At 42.2% G+C, this 24,245-nt stretch overlaps 1 protein-coding gene across 8 annotated transcripts in view; it reads right to left on the bottom strand.

Moving 5' to 3' along the window:
• Window positions 1-18,972: 18,972 nt before the first annotated feature.
• The window catches only part of ZBTB38 (zinc finger and BTB domain containing 38), a 44,888-nt gene continuing 39,615 nt past the window's right edge, over window positions 18,973-24,245 (bottom strand). For all 8 annotated transcript variants that reach the window (XM_066598157.1, XM_066598154.1, XM_066598155.1 and 5 more), the window contains one exon: window positions 18,973-22,895. In XM_066598157.1, coding sequence (XP_066454254.1) covers window positions 19,111-22,875 — 3,765 coding nt within the window. In that variant the 5' untranslated portion in view covers window positions 22,876-22,895 and the 3' untranslated portion in view covers window positions 18,973-19,110. The remainder of the gene's footprint in view (window positions 22,896-24,245) is intronic.

The raw sequence follows: 24,245 nt of genomic DNA on the forward strand, positions 1-24,245 counted from the left end.
ACAGGCTGAACTAGATAGACATTGTCTTCATTCGGCCTTACATACTATGTTAAAAAAAACTTCATTTTTGAACTCTATTGCATTTTACAGGATGGGCTTTATAGGGAAAAATCCATGGAAGACCTGCCATGGCAACTAAATGGCACCTTGCAAGCTCATTGCCGCAGACCATTTGGGAGACAGAGTTTAGTCTGATTCCAGCTGCTGCAGTCGAACTCACTCAATACAAACCCTGCAAACATCCAATGTACATGTATGTTGGATGTCACGAACAGCTAAAGAGGACCACTTATGTCCGCAGGCCCGCCTACATAGCTTTGTAGCTACATCCTGCTGACTCTTTGGATGCTTTTCTTTTGTTCATACTCACTCCTGTCCACCTATTTAGGCTCTACTGAGATTCGGCTCCTGAATTTAAGTGGGTAGCCCACACCATTTACTGTCAATAAAATCTGACTTCATCCTGTTACGGATTTTGGAATGAGGACTCACTGGGATAAACCAACAAGTCTGGTTTTTATACCAGACCGGGTCACTGGCAGCTGACCCCAGCAGATAGGAGTACCTAAGAAGGGAAACCGGCCCTAAGGGAAACAGGGAAATGGAAGGGGCCTTGCCTACAAGCAGGATGGGAACATATGTTGTTCTAAAACCTTTATATAAAGCTCAGCATGAACCCTTTCCAATCCAATTTTGGATTCAGGGTTTCCTAAAAGGCTTTCTCTTTTTGCTGTTATACAATGGTGCCATCTGCTGTCTACAGCCAGTGTGTGTGCGCCAGAGAGGCTCCGACAGCAGAGTGGCTGGCAATAGACAGTAAGAATACCCTGTCGGACATCTTCTGACATTGGAGCTGTACAAGCTTCAATCAGAATGTAGGAAGATGTCAGACAGTGGATTGGAAAGGGTTAATAATGAGCATTGACAATGCCTTTCAAGATGTGTAAGCTGCCAATGCCACAGGCACTAATGCAGCCTCAAACCATCAGAGGTGCAGGCTTTTGAGCTGGGCGCTGATAAAAAGCTAATGGTCCCTCTTCTCTTGAGTCCGCAAGACATGGCATTTGTGATTTTCAAAAAATATCTCAAATTTTGATTCATCTGATCACACAACAATTCTCCACTTTGCCTCAGTCCAATTTAAATGAGCTTTGACCTAGGGAAGATGCCTGCGGTTTTGGATTGTGTTGATATGTGGCTTCTTCTTTGCATAATACAGCTCTAACTCATATTTGTGGATTGCACAGAGAATTGTGTTCACAGACAATGATTTCTGGAAGTATTCCCGAGTCCATGCAAGGATTTGGATTACAGAATCATGCCTGTTTTTAATGCAGTGACACATGAGAGCTCGTAGATCCCAAGCATCTTATCAATATTGACCATCGGCCTTGTCACTTGTGCACATGAGTTTTTCCATTTTCTCCTAATCTTTTGATGATACTATGTACTTCAGAGGGTGGAATATTCAAAGCGTTCTCAATTTTACAGCGAGAGACATTTTTCTGTAATTGTTACACAATTTGTAGAAGCAGCTTTTTAGAGATTGGTGAACCTCTGGCCAACTTTGTTTCTAAAAAAAAATTCTGCCTCGCTAACATGCTTTTTTATACACAGTCATATGACTCAGCAGAAAATTGACCCCCAGCTGTTTTTCATTAGTGCCACTTACTTTTCCAGCCTTCTGTTAACCCTGCTCAACTTTTTTGAGATGTGTGGCTGTCATCATTTTCTAAATGACTTAATTTTTTAAATTACTGGTAAATAGAAAAATGTCTCACTTTCAACTTTTGATATTTGTTTTATGTTCTAATGTGAATAAAATATGGTTATATGAGATTTCCAAAGCATTGCATTCTTTTTTTCTGAACATTTCTTTACATTTTATACAGTGTTCTTATTTTTTCAGGTCAGGGTGTAGATGATTTATGCATCATTTTGGCATATGTACATATACACTGGGTTTACACATTTTTAATTTTTTAAAATTGTGGAAATTTTGAAAATGCGATTCCCCAATTGTTTTATTTTCTTTCAAATTACTTATATATTTTTTTAACATGTCACTTTCATTGAGCTACCTTTATTGTTAATATATGTATGGGGATGCCAAATATGCGCAATGTATGATTTTTTAAGTTAAAATTTTTTTTATTGGTAATATTAACAAGCCAGTACATAGGAACAATGACATGTGATAGGAACAATAATATAAGTTATATATATTTGTCATCTCACCTTACAGCCCATTGTAAGGCTTGTGCATTAATATATCAAAACTGCCCTAAAGGGGTATCGCCAGCCAGACACCAACTAGTATAACAAGTCCCAATTATAGAAACACCTTAGCATAACTAAATTAGTACAAAAGAGAAAATCTTATACACTAGAAGGGGAAAATTGAGAAAGAGAAGAGGGAAGGGGGAGTAAGGGTCCACACACACTACCAAGAAACTAGCGTGAGCTCTATGTGATGCGAGATGCACAAAACCTGCACAAATATGAACCCTATTCAGTGAATGGACTGATTTACAAGGGCAATCCCCTCCTCCACAGCAATGCTGCGAGGACAAAAATAGCAGAGAACGAACATTGACAATTGCGACTCTGGGCCGAGTCCCTTGGCCTGACATTGCACATGCTTGCGCGAATGGAACCCTAGAACAAGGAAAGGGAAATGGTGTCCTACAGAGTACCATGCAATATCCATCAATCAAAGGAGGGATAGTCATGAAAGCCCAACCACACCTACCGAATGGAGTAAAAACCTGTGAGTTTGACGTTATGGTCGGAGGATTTCAGTTCCTCCAAGTGTTGAAAGGAGTCCATAGCTTCCACGCGGGCTATCTTGGGGATAGCCCCATTTTACTTCAGATTCTAGTAATAATTAGGCGCATTGCCATTATGAAGTACCTGAGAAGCCCTCTTTTAAATTTCGAGATTAAGCCCAGGAACATTGACAGCAGAGCAATTTCTGGTATAATGACAAGTGTAGATCAACTTACTGCTCCGTAGAGTCTAGAGATATCCTCCCAGAGGGGTGCTATGTGCAAACACCCCCATCATATATATTAATTGACTCTACATCTGAGAGACATCTCCAGCATTGATCTGCGAGTGTGGGAAACATTTTGTGTAATTTCTCAGACACTGAGACATAATTTTGAAATTAAGTTACCATAATCTACAGAATTTGGACATTTTATGGGGCATTATGTATGATTTGGTCCAGAGCTCTCCAGATTATGATCTTCTCAGCATTCTCTCTCATAACTCAATGCAACCTGGTTGCGAACCGCCCTTCCACTCCCACACCAACAACCCATAGACCGATGATATAAAATGCGTAGGTGCTGCTGATAAAAGGTATAATTTTTCAAAGGGGGGTGAGCTTAGCAATTAAATTCGAGCGAGGTGCAAGAGAATTACTCTAGCACTGTATTTGAAAGTATTGAAGCCACCCGGTGACCATGAGTCGTCTCTAAGATCTGAAAGTGTACTTAGCCCAAAGGGACCCATCACGTCTCCCACATGTGGAGCAGGCATCAATGGAATGAACAAGAGTGTAGAATGTGACAAAGGGGACTGTATCTGGGGGTATATGAGAGGAGCCAGGCTGGTGCCTGCTTACCACCTTCCAAGCAGACAGTCAAGGTCTGTCAACCACCAGGCCTTCATGGTCCTCACTGAGTGCTGGAGAAGAGGCCTGAATAATACTGTCTGGGAGTATACACTAAGCAGCCACCCCCCTTTTTATTAGGAGGTTGTGTGAGTGGCTGTCTCATCAGTGTCCTTCACAGATGTATTTGGCTCCCTCATTTGGCTTCCTGCATGTTGAGGTGGTGCACATGTCTGCCCTCCTGTATCAGTAAGTATATGGCCGTTTTCTGCGATTATGAGTGCTAACACTTAATGTTGGTGTCATCTTGGATTCCAGGAGCTGCTTACCCTGCTAGGCCTGAATGCCAAAGAACTGCTTCATGGAGTCTCCATCTTCCATCATCACCGCAGCCGAGGTTCTCTTCTGCTGCCCCATCATTTTCTGTATACATTGCCTGTGTGAAAAGATGCCACTAAATGCTGGGGTTTCTGCCAAAGCTCAGATAGGAGATGTCTTACCCAACTATCCACTAAGCAACACCCTCGCAATATATGATTTTTGCTGTTTATCCATTTTTATTTACCCCCATAACGACCAAGCGCTGCGCATGTACTGCGCTTGGTCCTGGGCTCTACACCCATGGCATTGTAAATGAACAGCATATGCTTAAAGCTTCTGCTCTGGAGATGTCTGGTGTCCCACTGTAAGAGACAGCCGGGGACTCCCAAAAGAAGACAGAAGTGGTTAATAATTCTTCGGTAATTTCTTTCCCAGCTTACTTGGCACTCAATGTTTCTGTAGTGAATAAAGGAAACAGCAGAGATGTTCCCTCTATTAAACTCAGCGATCACATGATCACCAGCGCTACCGGCATGGCAGAGTTTCTGGGTCTTAGCAGACCCAGCTCAGCTCCGCCAGTCACTGTCACCATATGGTGATGTTTTCATGTGTAACTGGGGCTCCTTTGGATGTCCCAGTTTTAGAGGAACCCTGCAACATAAGTAGAAAAAAGTGACATTGTGAATGTCCCCCAGAAGTCTTATCCTGAGTATAGATCATTATACTGGCCTCAGCTTCACTTTTTTTTGCTTGATATAGCTACTCCGGTACCATGGATTTGCTTTTTGTATGATAAAGTGATCCAGAGTAAAGATCACAGCACCACTTGTAACATGCACCTGTGCCAAATGCTGCAAAGTAAAAGGTGAAACCCAACTGTCAGTTTGTTCACATGTAACTAGGAGGAAGAAGAAAGGTAAATTCCAACACCAAGTTCTAAGACAAGATGCTTCAGAATGGATATTTTATGTGAAATTCAACTAATTACTAAAATATGCAGGTCAAGACAGCTGACAGGTGTCACTTTAATGTTTTTATTTATTTTTTAAACTAGTACAATCTGGAAAGTGGCCACTGGGCCAGAAGAAATTGTACAACCCTGGTGGTAATGATTTTTTTTTTTAAGGAATATAAAGTTTCCCTAAACATACACAAGCATATAACTTTTTGCTTGTCGGTATCCTGAAGAAAATGTCTAGATGCCTAGAATGCATAACAATATATGTCTGGCACAAGCAAAAAATAGAGCACCGCAGAGCCTAAGATCTTTGGTTGCCAGATCTCAATTCCTTAAAAAAAAGAAAAGTGGACTAGAAGTGTGGGCAGCAGATCTTGGGAACAGATGCACCGTAGTCTTGAAGAGCTCTGTACCTGGCAAAGATTTTAGGTCTTTAATCCTATTTTTTCTGCCTTTGAAATAAGCCAAACTTACCCTGTCCTTGCATCTTTGGCAACCATCGACCCCATCGCCTGCATGGTTTTCCATACCAACTTCAGGCCTGCCGTCCAAAGAGACCAAGTCAGGCCCTGCTTTATGAAGCATTCCAGGACATTTCTACTTAAAGCAAAGGGGATGTCTTGCTCCATATTCCCTATTCTCTGTTATATTTTTGGCCTTGTTAATGCCTATTCCTTCCTAGCTATAATGTTTGTCTTGTGGTTGGATTCCTCTACTGGCCTGTATCAGACTCTCTATGTGGAGGATTTATATCGCAGGCTTAGTGAGGTAATGTTACCCAGAGCACTTGCCCAGGGTACAGTCAAGTAGAGATGCTGTGGGGGTCCAGTACTTGGATCTCCTGGAATTATATGTGTTTAATGTGTATATGTATCATATACTAGTAGTACCCGCTTCCCTGAAAATAAGAGCTACCCCAAAAATAAGCCCTGGCATAATTTGTCAGGATTTTTGAGGATGGAGCAGGATTATTCAGGATGCTTGAAATATAATAAAAAAGCCAATTTAAAGAGTGTCCAGGCAGCTATACATGTAACAAAGTAAAATCTTTTTGAGCGAAAATTAATATAAGACCCTGTCTTATTTTGGGGGAAACAGGGTAAATGTGGGAGGTTTCTAGAAATATGCATGTGGTATAGCAGCATGATGTACTTGTGCGAAGTATAGTGTCATGATGGTTTACATCTGCTTCCTATTACTTCATTTGAGGCTTTACCTCCTTCTGCTTTCATTGCTGTATGATCCTGGGCCTCTGGCTTACCCTCCAACCACTACGAGATGGTGGTGTAGAAGACCTTTATTGTAGGGTTTGTATGCAACTAACTAATGCACTCCACACACCTCAATAGGGTTCTTACTGCACCAGGTGCATGGATTTCTGCAAGTTCCATTGAATGGCACAGTCACAGAAATTTTAACAACAAATCTGCCATGTGTGAACGTAGGGTTACTTTACATAGGACAACTATTGGGAGCATGAGTGCCCAACAGTTGTCCCGACTTATTGCAACTTGCTTTCACACCGTAGCAATAGTCATTCAGTGAATGGAGGCAGAGCACGCCAAAGCACTCTTCTGACCATTCATTTTTTTTAGTCTTAATGACCGCCAATGCACCTTTTTACGGCAGTCACTAATGGGCTTTTTACCTGCATATATGCCCTTTTACTGCACTGCAAATTTAGCCCATATGAGTGTCCCATGTTGGGAAGAGCCGTGGCTCTGCTGTCTAATAACAGAAGGGCTCCTGCTCTAACAGCAGAGAAACCTCCAATCCCAGCCATTTAACTACCTACATGTCACAATCAATAACTATTGCAGCATTAAACTGGTGACAGTGGCTTCCCCTCTCACCCATCGGCACTTCACGATGCAATTTTGGTGTGCCACAGGGTTCTCAGGGTAGAGTGAAGGATTCTAAGGGAACCAAGTAACGTGATTGACAAACCGCTATTTCTTATATTTAGGGACACTATTAAGACCGGTGTTGTACCACTGGATTGGAGTATTGTCAGTGTGGTTCCAATATACAAAAAGGGGGCAAGAAGAGAGCCTGGTAACTACAGGCCGGTGGGTCTCACTTCAATAACTGGAAAAATATTCGAGGGGTTTCTGAGAGATGCCATCATGGAATGCCTCAAGGAAAACCATGGTATAACTTCTCATTGGGCTCATGAGAGGTCAATCATGTCAGACCAATTTGATCAGCTTCTACAATGAAGTAAGTTCTAGGCTGGACCGGGGAGAGTCTATTGATCTTGTATATCTGGATTTTACTAAAGCATTTGACACCATGCCACATAATACGCTGATATATAAAATGAGACAGCTCGGATTGGGTGAAAACGTGTGTATCTGGATAAAGAACTGGCTTAGAGATAGAAAGCAGAGGGTGGTAATAAATGGTTCGTACTCTGATTGGGCCACCATCACCAGTGGGGTGCCACAGGGTTCAGTACTAGACCACATTCTGTTCAATATATTTATCAATGACCTGATAGAGGGACTGCACAATACAATATCAATATTTGCAGTCAATACGAAATTATACAAGATAATTAATATAAAGGAAGACAATATACAGCTGCAAATGGACCTAGATAAGCTGTAAGCTTGGGTAGAAAAATGGCAAATGAAGTTCAGTATTAATAAATGTAAGCTTATGCACATGGGCAGGAGAAATAGATGTCACCAATATACACTAAATGAGGTACTGTTAGGGAAAAGTAATATGGAAAAAGACATGGGGGTACTAGTTGACTGTAGACTTAACTAGAGCAAAAGCAAATAAAGTTTTGGGATGCATTAAAAGAGGTATAGGGGCGAGGGGCAAGAACATTATTCTACCACTATATAAGGCACTTGTCAGGCTTCACATGGAATACTGTGTATATTTCTGGACAGCGGTGCTCAGGAAAGATGTTACAGTGCTTGATGGGCTTCAAAGAAGGGCAACTAAATTAATAAACAAAATGGGAGGACTAAAATACTCAGAGAGGCTATCAAAATTGGGATTATTCACCCTGGAAAAAAGACAGTTAAGGGGCAACGAAATAACAATGTATACAGTAAATACATTAGGGGACAATACCAGCATCTCTCCCATGATCTGTTTATACCCAGGATCGCGATGGTAACAAGAGGGCATCCTCTACATCTAGAGGAAAGAAGGTTCCATCACCAACATAGAAAGGGGTTCTTTACTGTAAGAGCAGTTAGACTGTGGAACTCTCTGCCTGAGGACGTGGTGATGGCAAAATCCATAGAGGGGTTTAAGAGGGGACTAGACATCTTTTTAGAGTGCTATGATATTACAGGATATAGACATTAAATAACCAGCAGGTCTTGGAGTCAGGTAGGCACTTTCAAACATTAATCTAGGGATTATTTCAACTGCCATTAAGGAGTCGGGAGGGAATTTTTACCCCCGGTGAGCTGGGTTGGCTTTTGCCTTGTTTTTTTTGCCTTCCTCTGGATCGGTGGTGAGGGAGTGGGGGTGGAAGCGGGCTGGACTGGATGGACATTGTCTTCTTTCAGCCTAAGGCCTCGTTCAGACGAGCATGTTTATCTGTGCACAAAACTGCACGTCTATTAGAGCTACTGGTTTCTTATGATGTGTTCACATGTCCGTGTTTTACAGGCATGCAAACTCGCGCACCTGCAAAAGATAGGACATGCGTGCACCATAGGTCCGTGCTGCACATCCATATTCCCTGTGGGGGGTCCCCTTATCACTGAATACTGTGACAGCACTGTCACAGTGTTCAGTGTTGATGGCACTCCCCACGGGGATTAGAGAATCCCCTGCCACAGCTGTGGCAGAGGATAGCGATGTTCTGCCATTGCTTTTAACGGGGCCGCCGCTGCCAGCAATCCCTGCAGTGATTTTTGGGAAAGGGCTTTGAACATAAGCCCTTCCCTGAAAATCATCCCTAGCTTGTGTAAAAAAAAAAATATATATATATATACTCACCTTTCCGCCACTGCAGGGGCTCCGGCGCATCTAGCCGCTTGGTCTCCCTGCACTGCTCTGAAGCTCTTCCAGCTGAAAAGGCTGTATCTGATTGGCTGAGCGCTCAGCCATTCAATGAATGACAGCTGAGCGCTGCCTGTGATTGGTCACAACGCTCAGCCAATCACAGGCAGCGCTCGGCCAATCAATCAGACGTGGCCCTTTCAGGAGGCGGGATTTTAAAGAACTTCATTACAGTGCCGGAGACCAAGCGGCTAGACTAGCCTGAGCCCCGGCAGCGGTGGAGAGTTGAGTATATATATTTTTGTATTTTTTACTAGAGCTAGGAATGATTTTCAGGGAAGGGCTTACATTCAAAACCCTTCCCCAAAAATCATTCCGGGGGGCTGGCATCCTACTGCTTTCAATGGGGCCGCCAGCAGCAGCGGTGGCCCCATTGATGGCAATAGGCACGCAGCTTTGTTCACACGTGTTTTGGCACGTGCGTGGACGTGCGGTATTGTGCGCACACGTGTGCGTGCAAAATAACGCTCATGTGAACGAGGCCTAACATACTATGTTGCTAGATACTGGAGGAAGACGAGGATTGACGTGCTGGACAGGTGATGGAAGATGAGGAGAATCCTTTATTGAGCTTCACATTTCAGCATCGCACTGGTGACTTCATCTGGCTTGTTCAACGGTCCCGGAATTGCTTTAATAGTCCCTATTTTTATAATGGCAATACTGGCAAATATTTGTCCCAGACTGCAGAGTTTTTTTCAATAGTTCACTACCTAGTGGATTAATCCAATAAATAATCGTAAGTAATTTATTTAGGGGTTTAATCTGGGGTTTTAAATAATTTTCTTTACTCTGGTGGAAGGCCTGAATTTAGGGACCTGTTCTGGAGTCTGAACAAATTTATGGAGTTTGTTTGGGGTATGAATTAATTTAGAAGTCTGGTCTGGGGTCTGCATTAGTTAAGGGGTCTGGTGTCTGAATTTGCATTGCTAAAGAGGCTGAAGATGGCTGCTTCACTGAGGGATCAAAGATGTCTCTGGAGTAGACTCTCCAGGGAAGTTGTCATGGTAGTCTGGGCTGGATGCAGAAAAAAAAGGAAAGGTACGTCTACAATTAAAGAAGACATCACCTGTGAGTTACAGTTTTTTTTATAGAGGAGCTGTGAGCTCTCCTGACATAACTGTTTTAATAAACACTTGTATTCCCCATGAGATTACAATTGTAACCATAAATTCATGTTTTGTGATGCTCTCGTTACTCCTGGAAATGTATAAATAAGGCCTGGCCTACATGGACACTTTTTGTAATGCAACAAATTGAATTTAAAGGGACTCTGTCAACAACTATGAGCCCCATAAACTAAAATTATGAGCTCATAGGAGCTGGGACACTGAATCATGGTTATGACACTGCCATAATAACCTGCCTCCCCATTCCCTTCTTGTTCACCTGAAAAACCACTGCATGTATACAGTGGATTACATGTGCACATGGTTGTAATGGCATGACTGGTCACCTTCATTATGAGTGCAGACATAAGTAGTCCACTGAATACAGGAAGCATTAACTTTGTGGGTGTTGGGCGAGAGAATGGTGAGGCATGCGAGTGTGAGAGTAACATCTATCCACTCAATGCATCAGGTCCTATAAAAGCCATAACTTCAGTTTGTGGGGCTTATAGCTAAGTTTTCGGCCTATTCTAGATTTATCAATAGGACATGTTCCCTGTTCATGATTTGGGCACACACTGCATATAGTAGACAAAGTGGCACACCGCTCACATGCTACACTTGAATTGCGGTATATTCCCAGAAGGCGGATTTCCTGTGGATTTTCCGCAGCAGAAAAATCTGTAGCAAATCTGTATCAAAATCAACAGCGTTTGGTGCCGATTTTGATGTGGATCCACATCAGATTTCACCCTTTCACTTCAGCTGAAGGGGTGAAATTTGCTGCAAATTTGATTCAATATCTACACCAAATGGTATAGATTTCCTGCAGGTTTTTCTACTGCAGAAAATCTCCAGCAAATCCGCCACGTGGGAACATACACTAAATAAACCACAGCTAGTATGTTTAATCAAGCAAAAGTATTTTCAGTTAACTAGGTGAAAAAGCTATATGATCTATGGGGTTGGGCACATTTATAGGGGGCACACAAAGCCCCTATGAGTCCTTATTACAGGCCCCTTAGGGCCCATGTGCAGGAGAATGGATCAATAACAGCATTCATTTTTCATGGTCCTGTATGAATCTGTGCGAAAAATCCTCTGTGTGCCCCCCCCCCGTATAAAACAATAACCACACTGAGGTACAGTCCAGATCTATAGGAGTACGACATAGATCTGCAATACTATGCTTTTCTTTTTATTGGTGCCATGAATAAAGAATAGTCAGAAACCACTAGGACGAGCGAGTATCGTCCTTTTCGAGTATCTGCCTGCTCGTCCGCAAAGATTCGGGTGCCGGCAGGGGAGAGCAATGGGGAACGGGATCTCTCTCCCCCCCCCCCCCCCCCGCTCACTCCCGCAACCCACCGCTCACCCCTACCGCCACCCAAATCTTTGCGGACGAGCAGGCAGATACTCGAGGAGGATGATACTCGCTCGAGTATTTGTCCTTAACAAGTATGCTCGCTCATCTCTAACTAGGACGTCTTTGACTTATATAGTACTTCACCTATGCAACTGCTTATTGCCACGTATTTTTCATCGGAATACGATTCCATACAACCTCTGAATTGTACAGAGCAATACAGCGCACCCATAGACTTCAATAGAGCCAGGGGCGTAACTATAGAGGATGCAGGGGATGCGGTTGCACCCGGGCCCAGGAGCCTTAGGGGGCCCATAAGGCCTCTCTTCTCCATATAGGGAACCCAGTACTATGAGTAAAGCATTATAGTTGGGGGCCCTGTTACAGGTTTTGCATCGGGGCCCGGGAGCTTCAAGTTACGCCTCTGAATAGAGCCCTATGTAATATGGAGCTGTAGGGAACTCTGTGCAGCCATACAGCCACCTACACATCTGTATAATGCCTTGGTGGTAGTGCTGTCAGCCTGGCTTTTCCTGGTGACATGTACATTTTATGCTTTTACGATAAGAGTATTGTTATTTTTTAGGTTATTAAAGTTATGTTAGCTTCCTTTTTTTGGCTCCCTGATCAGCCATTTTTGTTTGTCATATTACTGGTCAGATCATTCATACAAACAATTCCACACATAATTAATTATCTTCATTCCGGACGAAACTTATCCATCTGGTGAGGTTAAGACATTATTCTGCTCTTCTATCCTACACTATAAAAGTTAGCCCTCTGAACTCCAGGTACACTGCAATAGCAATTTAAGTGAAATTAACGGGGTAATCCCATATGTGACCTTCATGGCACATCCACAGGATATGGCAAGAAAGTCTGATAAGATGCAGATTGCACCTACCTCTAGTTTGAGTCTCCAGTGCCTCCAACCTGGTTGAAAGCGGTGGCTGGGACTTACAAAAACAGCTAAACAGGCTTTGCAACATTGTTTCCGTTACTCCCATTGAAGTCAATGGGACTTGTGAAAACAGCATAGCACTATGCTGTTCCCATAACTTGACAGCTAAACGCTGTACATGGGGTCTGGCTTTGCTTTTGATTCCCAGTCATTGTAGCAAGACTTGTATAAAAAGTCCCACTTTGACTCGAAGGAATGCTGCCTTTCAGTAGGTGGCACTGTGGAGGATTTATTCCATCTCCCTTATTGACAGCTAAAGAAACAGCTATACTACAGTGTTTGCATAACTTTAACTGATTTCTATGGGCGTTACGGAAACAGCGTAATGAAACACTGTTTACATTAGTCCCGACATTCAGCCAGACCATGTGCAGTTGGGGCTAGAACAAGACAGGTGGGGGTCCTAGAAGTGTTAATCGCATTTATCAGACTTTTAGTGCATACAGGATACACTATAAAAGACTAAGATGGGAATACCCTCTTAGGGTGCTTTCACACAGGCCAGAATTTAGTCACAACACGCAACCGAATATGCCACTTTGGAATTCTGAACCCGCACATTTAAATATAGATTTTGATGCAAAATTGCCAGCAGAATTTAAGGGGTCATCCAGGCATCATCCACCGGGATACACCAGGGTCAGAGCAGAAGCACTGCTCCGACCCCTGTGTAGTGGCCAGAGCTTGTAATTGCAGGTTGGGGTCCCACCAATCTCATTGAGTGCTGGCCACTACTCAGGGGTCAGAGCATTGCTTCCACTCTGACCCCGATGTATCTCAAATGGCGCTGCCTGGATAACCCCTTTAAGCCATTTTCAATTCTACATCAAAATCTGCATGGAGGCATGCAGATTTGGGTGTGGAATTTTCCATGTGTTGCCGCCAAATTTTTCAGTGTGAAAGCACTCTTAGTTAAAATGTGTTAATATATCAAGGTGGCAGATCCAGTTTAACCCTTTCCAATCCAATTTGTATCCTGGTTTTCCTAGTGGGCTTACTCTTTTTTTTCTGTTATACAACAATGCTATCTGCTGGCTAAAGCCAGTACTGCATGAGGTGACACATTGGATAGGCTCCAACAGCAGAGAGGCTGGCAATATACAGTAAGAGAACCCCGACGGACGTCTTCCAACATCAAAGCTGTACAGCCTTAAATCATAATATCTTTAGATGTCAGACAGTGGATTGGAAAGGGTTAAGTCTTAACAATCATATTTAGACTTACAATCAGCTAGGAAAAAAGAAAGCTTTAAGAAAGTCCACTACCATTTAGTCTTTTTATGAGAAATGAAGACATCATAAAACAGGACAAAATGCAGGAAACAAATGAAAAAATACAGAGCAATTAAAAAACATTTCATAGTATAACTGTAATGGATAAGACATTTTACTATTGCCACTAAAATCCTTTGCAGTGCTCAGCAGAGTACTTTCTAGTGCTGGACTATCATAGCGGTTGATCTTTTGGGAATCTTCCAATCCCGTGGTTAATTATTTTTTCATGTCTTGTCTTGTTAGATATGCAAATAAAAAATATTAGGTTAGTTAAGTCTCTTGGGTGAGATTTGGTCACTCTAAAATCACACTTTTGCCACAAGAGTCACTCCATAGTAAGAAAAAAAAAGTTGCACAATGATTGCATGACGGAGCTTGTGTTTGTTGATTTTTCCCTCCTCGAAAGGGAAACATTAAAGTGAAGTGTGAGTTGTGGTAATGCCGAGACTATTCTGTAGTCTGCCGGCAACCAAATATTCCTACAGAGCTCTACCATCACATGAACTCACACGTGGCCATACTATGAGGAACAGTTGCAGGCAATTTGTGTTGATTACAAGGATTCCATGTTGGAACTCTTGTTTGCCATGTGACTTCCCCTATAGGAAAACATTAAGATTGTGTGCGGTTCAAGGGAATGCTGCAATTGTACTGTGAGTTGTGGGCCGACCAAATGAAATGGTAGTGCTTAGCTTAATGTGAGTCTTGCTTAAACCTTTCATGATCATTGATGCTCCTGTGTCTAGGTTACATTCTGCAGTTTTTGTATCCCACTTTCAAAAAATCATAACTTTTTTTTATTCTTAAGATGACATATCTACGAGGGCTTGCTTGTTTTTTTTACAGGGCAAGTTGTATTTTTCTGTGGTGCCATTTAATGCACCATATAATGTGTGTTGGAAGATTTAAAAAAATTCTAAGTGGGACGAAATGGGGGAAAAAAAAGACAAATGAACAATTTTTATTTTTACGGCTTTCATCGAGCAGTAAAAGTGACATGTTATCGTTATTCTGTGGGTCAGTACGAGTACAGTGATACCAAATTTATAGAGTTTTTTTTATACAGTGATACTTTAAATAATAAACCTTTTTTTCCTAAAACAAAAAAATCCTTAGTATTGCTATCTTTTGAGTCCCATTACTTTCTAATTTTTCTATTGATAGGGATGTATGAGGGTTGGTTTTTTTGAAGGACAATCTGTAGTTTATATTGGTACTGTTATTGTGAAAATATGACTTTTTGATAGCTTTTTATTAAATTTTATCGTGACCAAAAAAGTGCAATTTTGCTATTGTGCGTTTTTTTTTTCTAACGAAGGTGATCATGCGGGATTAATAATGTTATATATTTTTTGAAAAAATGGACCATTACAGATGCACAATACCAATTTTTAGAATTTTTTTGAAATTTTGTAGATACAATGACTGGGAAAAGGTTTTTTGAAACTTTTAATATTTTTAAGTTCTATAAGAATTTAAAAAATCTTTATTCTATCTTTATTTACTTTTTACTATTTAGTCCCCATAGGGGCTTGAACTTGCAATCGTTTGATCGCTTACATAGTATAATGCAATACTATGGTATTGCATTATACTATATTTTAACAGGCTTCCTATTAAAGACGTGCCAAAGGCACATCTTTAATGGGCAAAATATCATGGCAGCCGAGGGGCCTTTCACTAGTCCCCAGGTCGTCATGAGACCCGGATGGCACCACTGAGATCTTATCGTGGTGGGCTGTTTGGGACATTTTACTCCCGATCGAAATATTTGAATGCCGTTGTCAGAACCGACAGCCACATTTAAAGAGTTAACAGCCATGATCAGTGTTCTCTTTGATCGTGGCTGTTGCTAGTGGGTGTCGGCTGTCCAAGACAGAAGATACCCACTGTGAATGAAGCGAGTTGGGCTCCGAGGCCGCTCCATACATAGCACATACAGTGAATGGCTATATATGTGCTAACTGCACGGGGTATGTGCAGAGAACTAAGATTCTCCTCTACTTAAAAATACTATTTTTCTCTAATTTGCCTCCCCCCTAGTATTTCACTCTGGTGGGGTAGAGTGAGTGCCGTGGTCTTTTGCTTACTACAGTTAGGACGTATATAGCCGTATGATGCATCATAAAGGGGTTAAATCAACCTTCCTCAAAGTGTCCCTTTCATTCTCAAATACAAAAATAGGTCCCCTGCATTTTCATGCAAATGACATGTTTTCAGCATGGGTAACTATTGTGTGGTTATGTGAAAGATTCTGTAAATCCTAAAAATGATGAACATTGGGACTCAAGACTTAGCTATGAATCCTTGTACTTTTGAAGAATCCTGTCAAGCTGAACATGCTCTCTGATCTGTGGGCACTATGTCATAGCAATGGAGGAGGTGAGCAGTTTCATTTAAGGAAAGGTCTCTTGCATCCAGTAAAGCCATGTGCAGGGATCTTTACGGTGGCCATCCGAGTATTTGAGCCAAAGACACTCTGAACAACGCTATACTTCAGATATACCCCAAAAGTAATGCTTTTAGGGCAGCAGAAGAAAGAACACATGGCCGGCAATGAAGCCAGTCACATGTTCTTTCCTCTGGCGCTGAAGAGAGACATCCGTCCTGAAGTACGGCCGTCTTCTACCTGCAGTAACATGGACGCCGATGCGCCCGTGTGACTAAGCCCTCAATGTGAACTTACACAGAAAGAGCTTTTACCCACTAATGTTTTTTTAACGCTGCGATATCGTTGCATTTTTTTCAATGGGACTTTCTAATGTTAAAATCGCATCGCACAAAAATCGCAAAAGCACAAACTTGCAATATTTGTGTGTTGGGATTTCAACATTAGAAGGTCCAATTTAAAAAAACGTAGTGATATTGCAGTGCTAAAAAAAACACTACTGGGTAAAAGCCCTACGTCCAGTGGATAGAGTCACTTACTGATTCACAATTAGAGATAAGCGAGTATACTCGCTAAGGACAATTGCTCGATCGAGCATTGTCCTTAGCGAGTATCTCCCCGCTCGGCAGAGAAGGTTCGGCTGCCGGCGCAGGTGACAGGTGAGATGCGGCAGTCAGCAGGGGGGAGAGAGAGGTCTCCCCTCCATTCCTCCCCGCTCTCCCCCGCAGCTCCCCGCCCGCCGCCGGCAGCCGAATCTTTGCTCCCGAGCGGGCAGGTACTCGCTAAGGGCAATGCTCGATCGAGCAATTGCCCTTAGCGAGTATACTCGCTCATCTCTATTCACAATCTATCTTCTATCAGTGTTTCCTGCAGGGAAGGCTATCAATCACTCAGTAGGACCGGCCACTCGATACATTAGTTCAGGGTGAGTAGGAATTTCAAGGAATAAAGCATTCAAGAAATAGAACAGAAGTGAGAGAGTTTTTCCCAATCTATATATCAATCTGCTCAGCATCTCTTTCTCTATTATATGCTGCCCACATACCGACAATATGGCATGTTCCCTTTTAAGCCAATAAATAGTCAAATATGGAAAATTTGGTTTTAAACAAAGATTTTACCTCTCAACACCCTCCAAGTCATTGGGGCCAATGTGGTTACACCTAAAATTCACCAAAATGTAGTGCATTTTTTAGTGCCCAATGTTGCATCAACCTTAAGACATTTTTAGGGAGAAAATGCACAAAAATAGAGTAGGCTATTCCCTTAAAATAGCAAGACTTATTGGAAAGAGGCATGACTTTGTGAGAAATAGGTGTGGCTTAAATTCAACAACATGTGCCAAAATATTAGTGCAAGCTAAGCCAACCAATAAATGGTATAAAGTTGAATAACAGTGATTTGCTAAATTTATCATCTGGCATGAGACACTGTGATAAATTTGGCGCATTTTTGGACTGCCTGTTCTAAGTTTATGCTGTCTAACCATTACATAGCATTAGTAAATCTGCCACATTATCTCTGAAATGAGGTTAGGTGTTAAAGGAGTTGTCCAATTACTGAACATTCCCCCTATAGGTCCAACTGTGTAAAAGGAGCTATAGTTACCCATTCTCTGCTGCAGGAATCCAACACTGTAGCCCCGCCGCCCTCCTGGTGTTTGTTGTGGCAGATGATGTCACCGGATGTTGCCCGTCTCCTGGCATCAGCGCTCACATGTGAGCGCCATCATGCCAGGAGTTTGGAATGGTAACGCTACAGCCTCTAAATGGCTCCAGCAGTCAGATGATATCCGGTGAAATCATCTTCCACAACAAACACCGGGGGGACGGTGGGGCTATATCGCTGGACCACTGCGGCAGAGGATGGGTAAGTACAGTTCCGTTTGTTATTTAAGCATAGTTGACCTACAGAGAAATTGTGGTAACCGAACAACGCCTTTAACACTATAGACCCATCCCACTTTCGTACCCTCCCTGATTTTCGAAATGGAGAACCCAATAACTAGGAGGTAAGGAAGTGAGAGAGAATTGGGAAAATCACCAACCCAGATGATTTTATGGTACAAATTGGGCATTTACACACTGTAATAGTCTGAATGCCAAGACTGATACATAATAGATTATGGGATTTTAGGATTGGCTGAAATGTGCAAAATTCAAATTTAACACAACTAATGCAAAGAAAAAAGAAATATCCTTTGGTTGCATAGATAAAATTATCTTCCGTTCTTTCTGCTTCTTTCAGGCACAATCTTGAAAAGAAATCTCAAAACATTATTAACGACCAATACAACACGGTAGAATGTTATTGTCTAAACGAGGCATCTCTTAAAGAAATGATGACAAATAGTTCTTTTGTGTTAACAGTATAATTCACTATAACATATTATGTGCGATTCAGAATTCGAAGATACACGTTTTTTTTTCTTTTGTCCTGGCTGCAGTGAGCTGTCTCCTAAATAATACACTAAATACAATATAAAATATACTGTACATGTTCTACTAAATGTAGCATAATATATGGTATTAAAAGAAGCAGTCCACACAGTTGTACCCTATAGCTAAACAGCACTACAACATCAGAAGGAGCATCGGTCAGGAAGAACTGTGATCTCACTAGAGGAAAGTGCTGTCATTTTCGTTGGGTGTTACAGTCATTTCTGTCCCACTCAATGTCATATCATTTTTACATATAAGGGGAACATGGAAACTCCCAATTTGGTTTAAGATGTAAGAAAGGAAAGGTCATTTCTATGGGCTTTTATGGGCCCACCACATATATGCAGAAAAACACATTGACTGCTGCTTTAATAAACTTATATTATACTTTAATCTGCACAGAAGGTGTAACCTGCTCTCAAAAACACATTGTAAGCTGTTTTTTTTTTCTACACAGGACTGGTGCATGGATGTACAGCTCAGGAAAAATAACACATATTAACACTTAACTTTTTATTAACTTTGACTATTTTAACCATTTTTGCTGCAATTGGGGTCTGTGGTTGTCCTGCGGCAGCAAAGGGGTTAAGAAAATAAGTTTGCACTGCTTATTTCGAAGTGTCCCATCTCAGTCTTTTATGGGACAAATGGGGTCTCAAAACTAGTCATTGTCTTCAATTCAGTGAAAGTCTTAGTACTTTCTTTCAAAGATGAATGATCAGAGTGCATGCTTTCCTCTAAGTTGTACTGTCTTGTTTTCCAGTGCTTCCAGCCTCTCGAGGCCTCCATTAGCACGCTGCTGTTTATTCCAGTTGGAGGTGGCGCTGGAGTCATGAAATGACCATCACTTTCTCCAATTTCATTTACATTCTCCACGAGACTTGCAGCATTAACATTCTGGGGGATTACTTCTGTAACACCGTTGTTATAAGACAACAATGGAGCCTCGCAGTCATCAAAGGAGGGAGGAAAACTTTCAGGCACATTCAAGGAAGCTCTTTCGGCCACGACATTGGATTCTTTGCTAGTACTACTAGCAACATTACTCCAGCTTCCTATTTCGTCCGTAGGTGTTGAGAAGTCTTTACGCTCTTTATGCTTTAGGCCTTTGAGATAGTGCTTTTTTTGGTGCATCCCAAGAGCTGCAGCAGTTTTGCAGACTTTAGAACAGTGGAAACAAACAAACCCTTTGACGTTCTGTTCTGCTAAGTGTTTTTGCTCGTGGTTCTTTTTTGTACAAAGGTATAGGAATTGCTGGGAGCAAAACTGACAGTCGTACGTTTTTTCTCTAGTGTGAATCCTCTCGTGCTTTTTAAGAGTTTCCTGTAACATAAATGACTTGCTGCAGTACTGACACGTGAAGTTCTTTACAGTCTGGTGGATGCGTTCGTGTTTGTTTAAATTCCCTGGGAAGGAGAAGCACTTTCCACATATCTTGCAGGGGTAGGGCTTCTCCCCAGTGTGACAACGCATATGTACTTTTAATGTTGAAGGATTCCGAAAAGATTTTTGACACAGTTCGCAAAAAAACGGTTTGCTGTCCAGTTGCCACTGTGCAGTAGCCATTTCTAATCTATCTGTTTTCTCATGGTCTTTGAAATCATCAGTCTCCAAAGGTTTCTCCTGTAGGTCTTCTTGATCCTCGGTATCCTCGAAAGAGCATTTTGTGTCTACGTCATTAACATCATCGTCTACTACATTGATTTCCTCTTCGTCCTCAACAGATCTAGCTCTACTGTGTTTTTTCTTTTTCTTAAGTTTCCTAAATTTCTTAAAGTGCTTAGATTTCTTTTTAGGTTTGTAGTTATAGTAAGGTCGCCAAGGTTTGTCCGACACATCCTGGTCACTGGCATCATCACACATTTCTTCCATTTGAATACATTCTGATTTCCGAAGTCGAATGGAGCTCCTCTCTTTTTTGTCCTCATCAGAGTCTTGCCTTATTTTCTCCGGTTTGGGCTCAGAATGCCTTGGTTTTCCATTTTTCCTAAAAAACAGCGATGAACCGGAGATCTGTCTTTTTACCAAGGCTTCGCTTCCAATTTTGACTGTGATCTGGCAAAGAGGAGCAATGCCGCTGTTTACTAGAGTCCCAGGTAATGCTGGTTTTGCTATGTAGGTTTCTGTTTTATTTCCTTCCCGGATAACGCTTTTACTCTTTTTATAAGACGTAGCAGGTTGTAAGTATTCTCGCCTTTCTTGGTGCGATTCTCCTGCTCTGCTCTTTTCTGACTGCTCTTCTTCACATATGGACTTTACTTGTATAGCTTCAACATTATTTCCCTGATAATTCTCTTCTCTTTCCGGCGATACAATGGTTCTACTGTGATTCCATCCAATTCCATTTGTTGCTGTACCTCCAGTCACAGAATTTCCATGCATTATCACAGAGGATACCCTACTGCTGTGCATAATTACAGAAGGTGCTGACTTGGTAGTGTTGATAACGGAAGGAATATTTTGATTATCTGTGTAAGACGGACATGCTTCACTATCACATTCCTTTGGCGAGGAGTCTAAAACGTCATTGGGAGAGCTTGAGTTCAATGAAGATATAACATTTGCATTGCTATCACACTGTATTATGTTAAATGGCCAATTCTCCGGGTTTGTGGTTGTCGCATTTTGTGATGCTGGCTCTAGTGTACAAGAAAAGCTATCCTGGTTTTCCAAAACAAACGGCTGAGACATAATTGGATTTTGAACAACAGTGGCTATGTTAAATGAATTCTGTCCTTGGAAGTGGATTCCAGGATGTTCCGTGGAGTTATTCCCAGAGTTATTCAAGGATGCTCTCTTAGACTTCATTGGCAAAAGTCGATACAGTTTGTAGGGATAGATACTAGATTTGAGGCCTCTATTGTTTGCTTTACTGCCTACACCTAATCTTGGATCAATTCCGTGAGAAGATTTTTGATGATTTTTAAGGATGTAATAAGTCATAAATGTTTCTAGGCAGAATATGCACTGATATCGCCGATCCCCTGTATGCCAAATTTCATGCTTAGTTCGATATTCTGCTAAGGCAAATACTTTGCTGCAATAATGGCAAGGATATGATTTCCTCCAGGAGTGGACATTTGAATGACGTCGAAGACTGGAAAGGGTAACGTAATTTCTCTTGCATACAATGCAAACATAGAATATTTTGCCATCTACTATCTTCACAAAATGGTCCGACGCAGTTGAAGAGCCATTGGGAAGGCCATTCTGGTCAGATGTTCCATCAGCGGTGGTGACCTGTGAAAGGCTGTTGGTCAACCTCAAATCTTTTTCTGTGTGGACCACTTTGAAACAGATTTGTTCATGTCTCTGTAGGCGTTTGAAATGTGCAAACTCTTTGCTGCAGTTCTTGCAGCTAAATGTCTCATGAGGCCTTTTAGAGAGTGGATAAAGTGCATTTTCACAGAAAGCCTGTGAGACTGGCGGGTTACTTGAGGGAAGTGGCAGTAAGAGACTTTCTTTTTCCCTTTGGCTATAGAATTTAGAAGGGTTGGCTGTTTGGTCTGTTGAGCAGCTGACATTTGTTGAAGAACTGCTCTGGACTATAGCTTGGGGCATAAAACACTGAGGTTCTAAGACGGGCATATTGCCAGTTGATGATGCTTCTTGGATATTTGGAGCTGTGCATGGCGCAGAGCCTTCGTTATCTGCTAAATGATTAAGCTTACTGCCATGGTCAAACACAGAGTCTCTCTTGTATGCAGCACCTCCAGGAGATACGGCATAAGAATGCTCAGCCAAGGTGTTAACAGGTTCACCATCACTGCAGACGCCATTATCACCATTACTTTTTTCATTCTCTTCTTCAGAAGGGCCATTAGTCTTCTTAAAATTTGCTCTTAGGTCAAGGGGGGAAAATCCATTGACTTCAGTTTCCAGAATGGAAAAAGCATTGGTTATTCTTGGTCCGTTAGCAACTGCAGGGTCATCTCCCCTTTTCTCTACGGTTTCTGATTTCAAACCATTTTCTCCTCGATAAAATACCGGTGGTAAGGCTCCCTCCGTTGAGCATGTGACAGATGAACATTTCTTGGAAGTTTTAATATTTTCTAAAAACGTTATTCCTAGTTTTTTTCCTGCATCAGCAAGATCGGTAAGTGTCTCCTTTTTCTTCACTGCAATCTTAGAGCTGTAAATAAAATTCAGTATCTCTGTAAAAGTGTCCGCTTTGAAATCTGTAAGTTCTAAGACATGTCCTTGTATTAAGATACTCTGGCTCCGGAATTGATTTCTAAAGTACAGACTTGAGGCTGCCAGTATATTCCTATGAGCCTTAAATTTGGTGTCTTCAACCACGATGGTGACATCACACAAGAAACCTTGCATACGCTGCTCATTTAGACTACAGAGAAGACTCTCTCCATGAAGACAATCTGCTAAGTTTTCCGAAGAGCACATTCTGATTTAGGCCTGGAAATCTGTGAAGACAAAGATAAAATATGCTTAGTGTCCATAAAAGTGGCTATAGACATGTCAACCTACTGAGAAGTTATTGTGTCTCTACTAGAGATGAGCGAGCGTACTCGGAAAAGCACTACTCGCTCGAGTAATTGGCTTTATCCGAGTATCGCTGTGCTCGTCCCTGAAGATTCGAGTGCCGCTGCGGCTGACAGGTGAGTCGCAGCGGGGAGCAGGGGAGAGCGGGCGGGAGAGAAGGAGAGAAAGATCTCCCCTCCGTTCCTCCCCGCTCTCCCCTGCAGCTCCCTGCTCCGTGCCGGCACCCGAATCTTCAGGGACGAGCACAGCGATACTCGGATAAAGCAAATTACTCGAGCGAGTAGTGCTTTTCCGAGTACGCTCGCTCATCTCTAGTCTCTACCTAAATGAAACGTGGAACATCAATTTACACAATAGCTTCTGTAGTTTCTATAAATGTAAATCAGAAAAAAGTGCTGCATATTTGTAAAATACATCTGTCGATAAGTCAACCCTTTTATGACTATAGGCGATTTGGGTTTGAATGCCCAGGGGAAAAAAAAAACTTTTTTTGGAATGCTGCATGTTTTTTTTCCCTTTTTTTTAAAGGGGTTTTGCAGGCACAAATACTATTGATGACCTATTTTCAGGATAGGTCATCAATAGTTAATCGGCCGGGGTCTGCCACTCGGGAGCAGCAGAGTGTGTTCCTGCGCAGCTATCACAGGGGTCTCATTTGAATCAATGGGAGCTGCGCCTGCGATTACAAGCGCCGGCCACTACGATGTGTTGTACTGATAGCAGGCACCCAATCAGCTGGGTTCCTGAGTAGTGGATCTTGGCTGATCAACTATTGATGACCTATCCTGAAGATAGTATTTGTGCCTAGAAAATCCCTTTAATTAGAATTTTTCTCTAATTTCTTGGACACATAATGCTTTTTTAGGCTGCCTGTCCATGGGTGTTGCGGAGATCCGGGAGCAGGAGCCGGCAGACGGATCTCCGCTGGTCAGCCTATCTGACAGATTGCCGTCCGTGAGCATGACAGATTGCCGGCATGCTGCGATTTGCTGGCCGTGAGCGGAGAATCACAATGATTCTCCGCTCATGAAAACAGGGGAAGCACTCTCCATAGCAATGATTCTCCACTGCCGAGATCGGCAGTGGAGAATCATCGCATGCCGTGATTCTCCGTGGCGAGCCTATCTGTTAGATAGGCTCAACGCTGGGACCTGTCAGCTCTCCACCCCCCCCCCCCCGGCGGAATATCGCTAGTGATATTCCGTCACGGTTGTGGACAGGGGGGCTCACTGTTTTTTACTTATTTTTCTGTGACATGAATATATTAAAAG

Source organism: Eleutherodactylus coqui, chromosome 1, assembly GCF_035609145.1.
Source record: "Eleutherodactylus coqui strain aEleCoq1 chromosome 1, aEleCoq1.hap1, whole genome shotgun sequence".
In the NCBI taxonomy this organism is placed as follows: domain Eukaryota; kingdom Metazoa; phylum Chordata; class Amphibia; order Anura; family Eleutherodactylidae; genus Eleutherodactylus; species Eleutherodactylus coqui.